The sequence below is a fragment of the Psammomys obesus genome, unplaced genomic scaffold (assembly GCF_907164565.1).
Source record: "Psammomys obesus unplaced genomic scaffold, mPsaObe1.curated_primary_1811, whole genome shotgun sequence".
NCBI classification, from domain to species: Eukaryota; Metazoa; Chordata; class Mammalia; order Rodentia; family Muridae; genus Psammomys; species Psammomys obesus.
The window spans coordinates 3,065,243-3,080,011 of NW_026596046.1; the positions used below are offsets into that span (position 1 = coordinate 3,065,243).

At 40.1% G+C, this 14,769-nt stretch overlaps 1 protein-coding gene across 1 annotated transcript in view; it reads left to right on the forward strand.

Annotated features, from left to right (window-relative positions):
• The window catches only part of Mcee (methylmalonyl-CoA epimerase), a 26,123-nt gene extending 14,221 nt beyond the window's left edge, over window positions 1–11,902 (forward strand). Inside the window, exon 3 of the mRNA XM_055623604.1 lies at window positions 11,609–11,902. Coding sequence (XP_055479579.1) covers window positions 11,609–11,761 — 153 coding nt within the window. The 3' untranslated portion in view covers window positions 11,762–11,902. The remainder of the gene's footprint in view (window positions 1–11,608) is intronic.
• The last annotated feature ends 2,867 nt before the right edge of the window (window positions 11,903–14,769 follow it).

Genomic DNA, 14,769 nt, shown 5'->3' on the forward strand with positions numbered 1-14,769 from the left:
TGTGTGTGTGTGTGTGTGTGTGTGTGTGTGTGTGTGTGTGTGTGTGTGTGTGTTGGGGCAGGGTGTTGCCTAGCATGGAGATTCAGGGCTAGTCATGTGTAGAGTACATCATTGCAGGAGGACTTGAAGATTAGCATAGGGAGTCAGAGGCCAAGTGGTATGAAATGCGTGCCATCATGTGAGTTGCCACAATCTGAAGCACCCGAGTGGGTGTAGCCATGATGGTAGATTCACTGGGCAAGTATTGAGAAGGAACAAACAGGAAGAGGAAGGGCCACACCCTGGGACTCTTGGTGCCTGTGAAAGATGAGGAGGCTGTGGTTTATTATCAGAGAGAAATAGGCCTGTTTGTATTATCAGAGAGAAATAGGCCTCCATGCACAGGAGGTGTGTACTAGCATGGTGAGTGTGAGCTGAGGTAAAGAGCACAGCCACAAGGGAGAGCTAAGGAGTCAGCAAGCTGGAGCAGTATGGTGTAGACCCATTCCTGGGAAGGAACAGTAGAGACCAGTTGCCTCAGAGGATCAACCAGGTGAGTGACAGTGAGGGCAACCAGGCATTTGTACAGGGAGACTATTAGGCTTGATTTAAAGGTGATCTTACTTTTGCAGACTTATGAGAAAAAGTATTTAAGAAAATATTATTTTTAATGTTAGGTAAATATTTAAAATATGCAACACTGGTTGCAGATTTGATGCTGCCATGGTTGCATAACAGATAAGTTGTTTTTCTGTTCATGTTTTACAGCTCTTTTTTCATTGAGCCATATATGCCTTATGAAAGTTATATGAGTTTAAAGTAAATGGCTAGTGAGATAACTTATTTCCTTCATCCTGAGGAATGCTCTTCAACCAAGAAGAGAGATGTAGAGGAATTTTAATTTAGAACATGGCTGTTCTGGCAACAGATCACACTCAAAGACTTTCTAGGTCTGTGTGATCCAGCTGGAATACAAACAGGCCTTTAATCCAGGAGACAGGCAAGCAGATCTCAGTCCAAGGTCAGCCTGGGATAGAGCAAGTATCAGGTAAAGTAAAGCTTAGATCCAGGCATAGTGTACAGGCATTTAATTCCAAGCAATGAAGGTAAAGTTAGTTTTGTAGAAGGAAGCACCCATGTTTGAAAGTGATGTCTAATTGAGTAGCAGAAACAGTGATGAATCAGAGCAAGATCTGACATAACAGGACACACCCAACTCTCACAAAAAGAGAGAGGAAAGGGAAGCTACTTAAGGAGCAGCAAGAGAGAGGGGAGGCAGTTTTTCCTGAGACAGTAATAGAGAGACAGGTTGCAGAAAGAGAACTCAGATAAAGACTGAATGAGCCAGAGAATGAGAGGAGCCAGGAGATTAGAGCAGATTGCTTGAGTTAGTTTGAGGCCAAGCAGAGCAATTCAGAGGTCAAGAGAGAAGCCAGATTGAATAAATTATCTGTGAGAAGAGTTTGAGCCAGAACAGCTGTGTTGAACCAGATAGCCAAGAGCTCAGAGAGAACAAGAAAGGGTGAACTTATTAAGCAGTAATTCTCTGAGGCTGAAAACATTCTAGGCCTAGGTTAGATGGTATGAAAGCTAGAAGCTTCCAGGCCTAGGCCTAGGTTAGCAGACAAAGGCAGTAAGCCTCTAAGACAACAATTGGAACAGGTGAATAAAAGTTTCCTTTACAGAGAGAAATTCTACTTTCAAAAATCATCTCAGGGACCTAGAAAGATAGTTTAGTAAACTTGTCATACAAGTTTGAGTATCTGAGGTTGGTCCCCAAGCCCTTGGAAAGCCAGTGTGGTGGCCCTTGTCCATAATCCCAATACTAGGCAGGCAGAGACAGAGATATCCCTGGGACTCACTGGCCAGCTAACCTGTCCTTATCTGTGAACTCCATGTTCAAAAAGACCTTGTCTTAAAGAAATCTAGAGAGTGATTGAAGAAGACGTGACCTTTGACCGGCATATAGCCACACAAAGAATAATTTTAGTCTAGTCCAACAGTGTCACAGACCCGTTGTCCCATTCATCCTAGGAGCTAACATAGAGACATCCCTTGAGTCTACACACTCAAGTCTGGTCTGGGAAACATAGCGAAACAGCCTTTAAAAAGTCCATCTCCTTTTTGGCAATAACCCTCCTCAGGAAATCCTTCTGCAAGTGGTGCGTGTGTCACTGTCTCCTAGACAGAGTTTCATGGGTTGGTAACACTTACAGAGAACGAAACAAAGCAGACGGGCCGCTTGGTGAGGTTTCGCTTCATTCTAAAATTGCTGTGTAAGTGTATTTTATTACAGAGAAAGATGAACGGGCAGACTGTCATCATCCCCTGCAAGAGCATATCCGTGTTGACCTAACTTCCTCCCATGAGGTCCCACCTCCTAAAGGTTCCAGCACCTCCTAACAAAGCTATGTGCTGGAGATTGGGCATCTCGGGGATCCTTGAGAACAAAACTGCAGCACCTGTCATTAACCATAGGCTGAAAGGGTGTTTTGCTGTCAGTGGAGCCCAGCAGTTGGAAATGCTGTGCACACCTATGGCAAATAGGGAGGCCTAGGTAATGAGTGTCATCCAAAGCATTCCCAGGATTACACAGGAAGCTGCGGAAGAGTCAGCTTTTAAAAGATCATTATTATAGGGTGCCAGTGCAGGCCAGAACGGGACACTGGGACTCGTGGAGCTGGAGTTACAGGTACTGATGAGCCACCCATCGTGGGTGCTGGGAACTGAACTCTGGGAACAGAGCTTGGGCATTCTAGAAAAGCAGCAAGCACTCTTAACTGCTGAGCAATCAATCCTGCCCTAGTCAAAATAATGTTATGTTTACACAGTTCATTTAGATTTAGCCTTTAGGGTAGGATTGAAACATAAATATTTAATCTAGACTTTTCACTTAGCTTTAATAGATTTAAGACAGGTTGAGGACTGAATTCATTCATTATTGATACCAATTAACAACATTATATTTTTATGTAAAGTGAAATCTCTTTGTTAAATCAATCAAGCGATCATGAACTATTAAAAGTGTCACATTGTTACTTGTTCATAAAATGTTGCTTGTTTGTTAGACTGAGAATTATGTACCTTAGGGGTACAAGGTAAAACTTGCCCGCCAGCAAAGAAAGTCTCATCGCTGTTTGTTTGTTTGTTTGGTTGGTTGGTTGGTTGGTTGGTTGGTTGGTTTTAGATTTATTTCTTTTATTTTATGTGTATGTTTGTTGGCATGTGTGCATGTGCACCGCTTGTTTGCCTGGCGCCATGAGGTCACTGGATACCCTGAGACTGGACGTACAGGTGGTTGTGAGCCTCCACATAGGTGCTGGGAACCAAAACCAGGTCCTCTGCTAGAACCCTGCCCGGCTCTCAATTCTGATTATGATGGGTCAAACATTTTAAAGCTTGAACAATTATCTTTGTTGTGTTTTTTTTTTAAGATTCGTTTATTTTTGTATCTGAATGCTCTGTCTTCCTGTACAACTGCATGACAGAAGAGGGCATCAGATCCTACTATAGGTGGTTGTGAGCCACTATGTGGTTGTTGGGAATTGAACTCAGGACCTATGAAGAACAACCAGTGCTCTTAACCACTGAACGATCTCTTGAGCCTTGGCAACAGTCATTCTTCAATCACCAGAAGAAGGGAAAATCAGCCTCAGCTCCCGACTCACATTGATACACGCAGTTACTTGTATAAAATTAAAGTGGGAATCAGACAGCTTATTTACATTAATACACTGAGGACCCGGAACAGTTCTCTGAAGCAGAACTGCCAGTGTTTGCAGCATAGTGAAGGCACTTTTAAAGATGGGTTACTATTTTTTTTTTTGCTTTTTTTAATTTATTTTTTTGTTACAATTTATTCACTTTGTATCCCTGCTGTAGCCCTCTCCCTTGACCCCTCCCAATCCTGCCCTCCCTTCCATGACCCTTCCCCAGTCCATTGATAGGGGAGGTCCTCCTCCCCTTTCATCTGACCCTAGCCTATCAGGTCTCATCAGGACTGGCTGCATTGTCTTCCTCTGTGGCCTGGCAAGACTGCCCACAACCTTAGGGGAAGGTGATCAAAGAGCCAGCCCCTGAGTTCATGGCAGAGACAACCTCTGTTCCCCTTACTAAGAAACCCACTTGGAGACTGAGCTGCCATAGGCTACATCTGTGCAGGGTTTCTAGGTTATCTCCATCCATGGTCCTTGGTTGGAGTATCAGTCTCAGAAAAGACCCCTGGGCCCAGAATATTTTGGTTCTGTTTCTCTCCTTGTGGAGCTCCAGTCCTCTCCAGGTCTTTCTATCTCCCCCTTATTTCATAAGATTCCCTGCACTCTACCCAAAGTTTGGCGATGAGTCTCAGCCTCCAGTTTGAAACCTGGATCAGTAGAGTCTTTCAGAGTCCCTCTGTGGTAGGCTCTTGTCCTGTTCCCTGTTTTCTCCCTCTTCTGATGTCTATCCCATTTGCCTTTCTGAATGAGCATCTTACCCAGAGTCTTCCTTCTTGCTTAGCTTCTTTAGGTGGACAGATTTTAGTATGTTTATCCTATATTATATGTCTAATATCCACTTATAAGTAAGTATATACCATGGGTGTCTTTCTGCTTCTGGATACCTCATTCTGGATGATCTTGTCTAGTTCCCGCCATTTGCCTGAAAATTCCATGATTTCCTTGTTTTTAATTGCTGAGTAGTATTTCATTGTGTAAATGTACCACAATTTCTCTATCCATTCCTCCATTGAGAGAATCTGTTTCCATATTCTGGCTATTACGAATAAAGCTGTTACAAACATGGTTGAGCAAAGGTTTTTGTTGTATAGTTGAGCATGTTTTGGATATATTCCTAGGAGTGGTGTAGCTGGATCTTGAGGTAGTACTTTTCCTAATTTTCTGAGAAAGTGCCAGATTGATTTCCAAAGTGGTTGTACAAATTTACATTCCCACCAGCAGTGGAGGAGGGTTCCCCTTTCTCCACATCCTCTCCAGCATGTGTTGTCACTTGAGTTTTTGATCTTATCCATTCTGGTGGGTGTAAAGTGAAATCTCAGGGTCATTTTGATTTGCATTTTTCTGATTAAGGTCAATGAGCATTTCTTTTAAGTGTTTCTCTGCCATTTGATATTCCTTTATTAAGAATTCTCTGTTTAGCTCTGTACCCCATTTTTTTTTATTGGATTACTTGATTTGTTGTTTAACTTCTTCAGTTCCTTATATATTCTGCATATTAGCCCTCTGTCAGATGTAGGGTTGGTGAAGATTTTTTCCCAGTCTGTAGGTTGTCACTTTGTTCTGATGGCAGTGTCCTTTGCTTTACAGAAGCTTTTCATTTTCATGAGGTCCCATTTATTGATTGTTGATCTTAGAGCCTGTGCTGTTGATGTTCTATTCAGGAAGTTGTCTCCTATGACAGTGAATTCTAGGCTCTTCCCCACTTTTTCTTCTGATCGGTTTAATGTGTCTGGTTTCATGTTGAGGTCTTTGATCCACTTGGACTTTAGTTTTGTGCAGGGTGATAAATATGAACCTATTTGCACTATTATACATGTAGACATCCAGTTAGACCAGCACCATATGTTGAAGATGCTATCTTTTTTCCATTGTAAGATCTCCCATGCTCTTGGCTCAGCAGGATTAACAAAGTAAAAATGACCATCTTACCAAAAGCAATCTACAGATTCAATGCAATTCCCATCAAATTACCAACACAATTCTTTACAGACCTTGAAAGAAAAATTTTCAACTTCTAATGGAGTAACAAGGAACCCAGAATAGCTAAAACAATTCTCTACAAGTAAAAGATCTTCTGGAGGTATCTCCATCCCTGATCTCAAGCTATACTATAGAACAACAGTAATAAAACTTCATGGTACTGGCATAGAAACAGACTGGTGGATCAGTGGAATTGAAGACCCAGACATAAACCCAGACACCTGATTTTTGACAAGATGGGTTACTATTGACCATGTTTTTTTGTTTGTTTGTTTGTTTTGTTTTTTGTTTTATCACTTGGGGGCTAGAATTCATTTCCCAAAGCAAGGTTTGTTTCGATTTTTGTTTGTGTGTTTGTTTGGTTGGTTGATTGGTTTTTGCATTTCTTATATAGCTATTACATATACTTTCAACTCAGAAAATAAAGACATTTTATTTTATTATTTTCATAATTGTCAAATATTCAAAGATTCTTAAAGAAATATACATTTGGAATTAGAGCAGTGGTTCTCAACCTGTAGGTCGAAACCCCTATGGTGTGGGTAGGTGAATGACCCTTTACAGGGTCTGTCTAAGACCACCGGAAAACACAGATATTTACATCATGATTCATAAAAGTAGCAAAATTTCAGTTATGAAGTAGCAAGAGAAATACTTTTATCGTTGGGGGTAACCACAACATGAGAAACTATATTAAAGGGTTGGAGCTTTAGGAACATTGAGAACCACTGAGCTAGAGAGCTCATAATCACAATTGCCATTCTTCTAAACTACATCTGGAATGTTGGGTAGAATTTTCCCAACCAATTCTCATTGAGAATCAGGAGAAGAAATCCAGGGAGATTGTCTCTGTTTTCTACCAAGTATTTAGTCTGTAATATTTCCTGGAAGCTGTTACCAGGAAAGTTAACTTTGTTTTCTGCCAAGTGCACATTCTGTGATATTTCCTGGTACCTGAGTTCAGCTCCGGGTCAAGATGGCTTCTCATTTCAAAATGGAGTCACCCAAGCTAACTTAAACTCTTCATCAGGTCTTCACAACCTCCTGTAACTCCAGCTCCAGATGACCTGATGCTTCCAGCCTCCAGCCAGCTGCACTAACATGCACATACCCACACTCAGACACACAATTAAAAATAAATTAATATTGAAAAGAATTGGAAATTTCACAGCAACACTAGCAGAAGGATGGATATAGCACAAGATCTTCAAAATTAGAATGAGTCAGTGAAATAAATAGTAATAGAAATAAATGCTAGTCCAATATTAATTAAGAATTTTTAAAAGTAACTTGTTACATTTCAGAAGTATTTGTTAGTGTACTAGCTAGGTTATTGTCAACTAGAATCACCTGAGAGGAAAAAAAAAAAAAACCCTAGCTGAGAAAAGGCCTCCCTAAGATCAACCTGTGGGCAAGTTTGTGAGGCTACTTCTTGGTTAGTGATGGGTGTGGGAAAACCTGGTTCATTGTGAATGGTCCCACGCTTAGACAGGTAGCCCAAGGCGTACAAGAAAATGACTCAAACTATCAAGAATAAGAGTCCCAAACAGTGAGTGCGGAGTTAAGGGATGATAAAGAAATAAAGAAGACAAAAGCAAAAGCTAGTATGGAGAAGTCTTGTATAAGCTGATGACTTACGCCAAGCAAGTCTATTAAGCAGCAGAGCTTCTTATATACTACTTACAGGGGGAAAATTGCCAAGGTCAGCAGAAAGCTAAAGCAGACAGTGTAGGCAAAGAGAACACAGGATGCCTCAGACACAGCATTAGGACTGATAACCGCAGCCCAGGGCGAAAGAGTCAGATCCCCGAAACTGTAACTCTGCCTCCTTTGAGGTCCTGGCCCCAGCCCCAGACTGGATCTTTCTAAGTCGGTCCCTGTACAAGAACACAGAACTACTATTCTCTTTGTCCTTTCTTGGGGCCTCTAGAAAGCCTTGGATTGATGGGGTTCTCAACAAGAGAAAAGGCCAGGGGGAGCAGGCCAGTAAGCAGTGTTCCTGCCAGACTTTCCTTGGTGATAGGGTGTGATCTAAAGGTTGTAAGGTGAAATAAACCCTATTCTACCCAAGTTGCGTTTAGTCATGATGTCCTATCTCAATAAAAGAAAGCTAATTAAAGCATTTAGATTAGGATTACATCTTGGATTACAGGCAATCGAATAATACAATAAATTATAGGATGTAACATCTAAATGGTATACATTTGTGCTTGGGTAGAATGCCCTATAAAATCTTGCCATAGTTTGAATAAAAGTTATCAAAGGGCACTATGTTTTTATTATAAAATTTTAATATGGGAAGTAGAAAAATTATCAACCTCTAAATTCCCACCACTCAGACTGAACAGTTTTCAAGATCTTGTCACATCTCTTTTCTTTGTTAAACCATCTTAACTTCCAACATGTCATTTTGCTTTTACCTCTCAAATAGGCATTCATTAAATGATATCATGCCAATCAGAACTAAAGGTAGTTTTCTAAAATGAGCATCATCAAACTTCCAAAATTGAGTTACAGATGTCATTTTACAGTTGACTTTCTCTAACTAGCATTTAACAAGTATGTAATCCACTCATTACAAATGTGATTGATTTCTTCAGATTATTTATATTAAAGAACATCTTAGCTGGCCGTGGTAACACCCACCTGTAATCCCAGCACTCAGGGAGGCAGAGGCAGGCAAATTTCTGTGAGTTTGAGGCCAGCCTGGTCTACAAAGAGAGTCCAGGACAGCCAAAGCTACACAAAGAAACTCTGTCTTGAAAAAACAACAATAATAATGTACATCTTTACATTAGTGTAATTCATTTGTCACAGCTAACAAACCAAGGGTGAACCACTGTTAGCAACTAAAGTCTAGATTTGGTTCAGATTTCCATATCTTTTATTCAGTGACCCCTCTATTTTTTTGTTTGTTTGTTTCTTGAAACAGTTTCTCTGTGTAGCCCTGACTGTCCTAGAACTCACTCTATACACCAGGCTGGCCTCAAACTCAGAGATCTACCTGCCTTTGCTTCCTGAGTGCTGGGATTAAAGGTTTGTGGAACTCCAGTGCCCCTTTTGTTGATGTTCCAGAATTTTATGTTAGACTTTCATGTCTCCTTGGACTCCTCTTTCCCCTGGCTGTTTCTCAGACTTTCCTTGTTGGTAGTGACCTTGACACATGAAAAAGCTTCCTTGTTTCTTTTAAGCTGTCTGCCATTGAGAGTTAGGAGTTCTCTGGTAGAATTTTGAGGGTCACTTATGTATACTATCATATCATCTTCAATTGGTGATGCTTTGACTTCTTCCTTTCCGATTTGTATCCCTTTGATCTTATTTAGTTGTCTTATTGCTGTAGCTAGAACTTCAAGTACTATATTGAAGAGATACAGAGAATAGACAACCTTGTCTTGTTCCTGTTTCAGTGGACTTGCTTTAAGTTTCTCTCCATTTAATTTGATGTTAGCTATAGGCTTGTTGTATAATAAAACCAGAATAGCTAAAACAATCCTATAAAATAAAAGAACTTCTGGAAGTATAGTATCATTATCCCTGATTTCAAGCTGTATTACAGAGAAATAGTGATAAAAACTGTGTGGTACTGGCATAGAAACAGACTGATTGGTCTTTAGAATTGAATTGAAGACCCAGTAATAAATCCACACACCTATGGACACTTGATTTTTGACAAAGAAGCCCAGTGTTTTTCTTTTGGTTGAACTGAGGTTGTTGATTTGGAAAGGCAATGCCATTCTTATTGTCTCACGTCAATAAATATAACACAGGAAGCAAGATACTTTCAACGTCATTGTTGACATTAACCTTGCCCATATAATCTGAGAAATCAGTTCATTTTACCACTGTAAAGTATCCATTCCTTTTCCCCATCATACTTTGTCTTTGGAAGGTTGCCATTATGGGAAGCCCCAATTAATAAATGGAAAGTTACATCAAACTGAACTGTGGCTATAGCTTTAGCTCTTGGGAGCTATTTGGATCTCTGTGGGTTGACATATTACATGATTTTTTTTCTTTTTATTATTTTTTTTACACTTTATTCACTTTGTGTCCCCCCATAAGCCCCTCCTTCCTCCCCTCCCAATCCCACCCTCCCTCCCCCTTCTTCACACATGCCCCTCCCCAAGTCCACTGATAGGGGAGGTCCTCCTCTCCTTCCTTCTGATCTTAGTCTATCAGATCACCTCAGGAGTGGCTGCATTGTCATCTTCTGTGGCCTGGTAAGACTGCTCCCCCCTCAGGGGGAGGTGATCAAAGAGCAGGCCAATCAGATTGTGTCAGAGGCAGTCCCTCTTCGCATTACTATGTAACCCACTTAGACACTAAATTGCCATGGATTACTTATTACATGATTTTTAAAAATACTTTCTGTTGTCTAAAGTGGGAGATGTGGCTCAGCAGTTAAGAGCACGCATTGCTCTTCTGGGAAACTCTGGTTCTGTTCCCAACATCCACTTATCAGCTTGTGACTGTCTGTAACTCCAGTTCTAGGGAATTTAACTCTCTTTTGGCCTCTGCAGGCACTGGGCACACACATGGTACACAAACATGCATGCAGACAAAACATCCATACACATGAAAAAACGAACTCTAAAATTTTCTAAACGTTCTTATTTCCTATGGCTGCAAACTCATAATCCCTGCTGGAACCCTAGAAGCAAATATTTCTCCCAGCCCTGATCCCATAACTGGAGAATGGTGTCAGAAACCACAGTCTTGGTTGCTGAGTGTGCTGGTTCTGGTTGGAGTGTCATTGGTTCTAAGCCTTCTAACTAATACATATATCTGTATTTGTGTGTGTACCCTTGCAGAATGCATGCGTTGTCACTCAGAACCCTATAAACTCTCACTGGTACCTGCAGCCTAATCCATTATCACACAGAGTTCCCACTGTCCCCATCACTTGTCTGATCCCCCTTTCCTGCACTGCAAATAAACGAGACATTGAAGAGACCCAGCAGAGAATTGTACAACTACAAGTTTGGGGTCTTACAGTGGAGAGTAACAATTTGATTTCAGCTTTGTAGTGATCTTCATTTCTAGTTTTAATCACAAAGGTCATAAACAGGTAGGATTTTTTGGGGAACGGGGGCTTAGGATCAGGGTTACTGAGTACCTACTATGTGCAAACTGCTAAGAACATATTGGTCGCCTCATTTTAATCCCTAACCAATTTGCCTGGTAGATGTTTGTGCTAGTAGATTTCCTTCACTGTAGGAAATACTGGAAACAATGAACTTGAAAAGACAAAAGGTTTATTCTGGCTCCCTGGCTTGGAGATCACAGTCCATGACTTATTCCCTTCCTTACTTGGGATAAGGCAGCACTTCGTGGCAAGAAGCAAAAGACCAGCTGTGGCTACACCATCTCCTTCAAAGGTGTAGCTCTAATGTCCTGAGACCTCACTCTTAACCCTACCTGCTAAAGGCTCACCATTTCCCAACAGCACCACCATGGGGAGCAAATGTTTACTAATGTACCTTTGGGGAACTTAGGATCCATACATAACAACCTCCTTTTTTTTGTCTCATTATAGACAAGAAGCCCAACTCTCTCAGAAAAATGTTCGTTCAATATTAAAAGAAACGTATAAAGTATAACATACATAATGTAGGTTACAAAAAGAAACGTCCATTAATGTAAAAGCTCTTTGGTGTTGCAATTTTCATCTTTTTTTTTTTTTTCTCTGAAAAGTTTAGGCTTATTTTGTGGGTGCTTTTATTTTGTTTAGGTGCTTAGGGTAGGACCCAGGGCTGGCTGCATGCACTCTGGGCAAGTGCTCCATGACTGAGCTACCCTGCCTCGGCACATGTGGTGGTTTAGTAATAGTCCTGTCCAAAGGCAGAGGAAACAGATGGCCCAAGTTTAAATCATGCAGTAGCATTTGGTATTTTATTATCTCAGATGTACCCGTATTTGTCTTCTTTTCCCAGGTGGACAATATCAATGCAGCCGTGATGGATTTGAAGAAAAAGAAGATCCGTAGTCTGACTGATGAGGCCAAAATAGGAGCACATGGGAAACCCGTCATTTTCCTCCATCCCAAAGACTGTGGTGGAGTCCTTGTAGAACTGGAGCAAGCATGATTTATAATCGCAAGAAACTTACTTAACTGACCTGAAAAACCCTTATCAACACAATCAGATGTATTATGCTACTGCTTTTGCCACTTTAAAACTTTTAATTAATTACAGAGAGAGAAAAATATATGTACATGTGTATACTTATATGTATGTGTTATTTGAATTTGGAGGAAATCTTAATTACCAAATACTTGGCATTGTTAAAATCATATCCATAGGCACTGCATCCTTCCTGTCCTTCTCACATCTCTCAGATCTCTCCCACATCCTTCTCCAGGGTCTAGCCCAGGGTCTAGCCCTCTTCTTCCCCATTCATACCATCTCAACCCACCAGATCCAGCCCAATTCCCACATCAAGTGCAGCTTCGTCAGGCCTTCTCTGCCTGCCCTCCCACTGATCTCTAGGCTTCTTGACCCTCCTACCTAGCCCCCAACTCACAGGCCCTTTCTACACTACGTCCAATCTTTGTACCCAGCCAGTGTACCCCCACACCCCTAGCACATCCCATATCACCCCAATCACCTTAGTCCACCTGATCTTGTTACACCCAAACCCACTTCCAATATCTAGGGCAAACTCCTCCCCCAATGCCCTCTTTTCTGCTTGAGCCTGCTTATTAGATTTACAGTGAACCAAGAAAGCCACATGTCCAAATCCCATCACAGAAATACCAACAGTATAAAAGATCTAGCCAATATCTTCTCTCTGTAACCTGCCAGCCCTGTAGAAATGTGTGCCAATGAGACATAAGGTGAACCATAAGACACACAACTTAAACGAACAATCAAACTTCATTAGAAAATGAAGTTAAGGAGTTTAAAGAAGCTACAGAATTAAAGAGAAACAACATAAGGAGAATAAAAACCTGATTGATGCTCAAGAAAATACAAAAATAAGGCTGATGGAAATGGCAAAGACAATCCAGGACCTAAGAATAGAATTCAATAAGGAAATAGAATCATTGAAGAGGATTCAAGGTGAAATGAAGGTGGAATTGAAAAACCCAATAACTTAACTAAAAAAATTCAAAGGAAAGCCATACAAGTAGAATGAGTCAATCAGAACATAGAATATCAGGACTTAAAAATAAAATAGAGGATCAACACCAAATAGACAAGGAATATGAGCACTTTACAAACAAACAAAACAGGAAAGAAGCACACAGGAAATGGGACATCATAAAAAGCCAAACCTTTGAATTACAGACATGGACAAGAGAGAATAATCCCAAGCCAATGGCATAGGCTAGATCTTCAACAAGATCATAGAAGAAATCATCTTCAAGCTAAGGAAAGACACATTCATACAGGGACCAGAAGCACACAGAAAACTGAATACACAAGCCAAGAAAAGATCCCCACAGTATATTCTAGTTAAAATGTTAAATATACATAAAATATATTGAAAGCTGCAAGAAAAACAAAATAAGTCACATCTAAAGAAAAACTCATCAGAATAATAGCTGATTCCTCAATGAACACTGGGAAAGTCAGAAGGGTCTGGAGCAATGCCTCCCAAGTACTAAAGACTGTATGACTGCCTACCTACACTAATATATCCAGCAAAACTATCTGTCATAATTGAAGGGGAAAATATTTTCCACAATATAAACAGCCTTTTAAAAGGTATATATAATACACCAAGCCTAAAGAAAATATGGGAAACAATATTTCAGACTGAAGAGAGGAATAAGCACAGCAAGAGACCGTGGGGAAAAATGGAGCATTAATTATTAAAACACAAAGTAGCACTGAGAAGAACATGAAAAGTCAACACAATTGACCACAATTAACACACACACTTCAATAATAATTTTAAATATCAGCTTTAATTTTCCATTCAAAAAACACAGGCTGACTGGATGAATCAAGAAACAAAATCCATCTATTGTTTATAAGAGAGAGAGAAAAGCAAACACCTCTTAGCTTTAAAGATAAGCACTTTCTTAGAGTAAAAGGATAGACAAAAGTACTCCAAACGGGACCAGGAAGCAAACAGGCATTGTAATCTAATATCAAACAAAACAGACTTTGAAATAAAACTAATCAGAAGAGATAAAGGGAGACATTTCATTCTAATAAAGGGAACAGTTATCCAAGAAGACATTACTGTCCTAAACATATATGCACCAAATTCAGGGGTGCCCAATAGCATTAAAAAAAAGTACTACTGGATTTAAGGACACATAGTAACATCAGTCCATTAATAGTAGGTAATTTCAGTACTCTACCTTCTCCAGTAGACAGGTCATCTGGTCAAAAAATAGAAAAACTTCAGAGCTAATTGACCCTGTATAGCAAACAGACTTAACAGATACCTACAGAATATTATCCCACCTAAACCCAAAGGATATGTGCTCTACTCAACAACACACAGAACCTTCTCTGAAATAGACCACATCCTGGGACACAAATCAAATCTTTACAAATTCAGAGATTAAAATCACTCTATATCCCACCTGATCACAATGAAATAAAACTTAAATTGGCAGCAAAGAAACCTCTAGTAAATGTACAAAATCATGACTGTTAAACAGTTCATTGCTGAATGATGAATGGGACAAAGAGAAAAATCAAGAAACAATTTCCTGAATCTATGTGAAAATGAAAACATGATAAAACCTCTGGCACATGTCAACAAATGACCCAATTGAACCCACCATAAGAAACTCGCTTAAAATATATGATATATTAATGGTTAACAGTGAAGAGCAGAAGAATAGCTGTCATGTAAATGCATGTCCAAAGAAAAATGGAGTGGCTGTTCAATTCCCACAGAGCAAACAAAATGCCAGGAAGAGAAAGGTTCATTATGTAATAGTGTAGAAAGCTCCAACCATAAGAAGACAAATAGTAAAATTATGTATACTAGATGATACAACTAGAAACACAGAACTCAGAATTGATACAACAAAAAGATTAATGTAACCTTAATGATCCCTTCTAAACCCCAAACAAAGTAAACAACCCTATAAAGAACTGAACCTTACCACCTACAGATGCTGAGCATG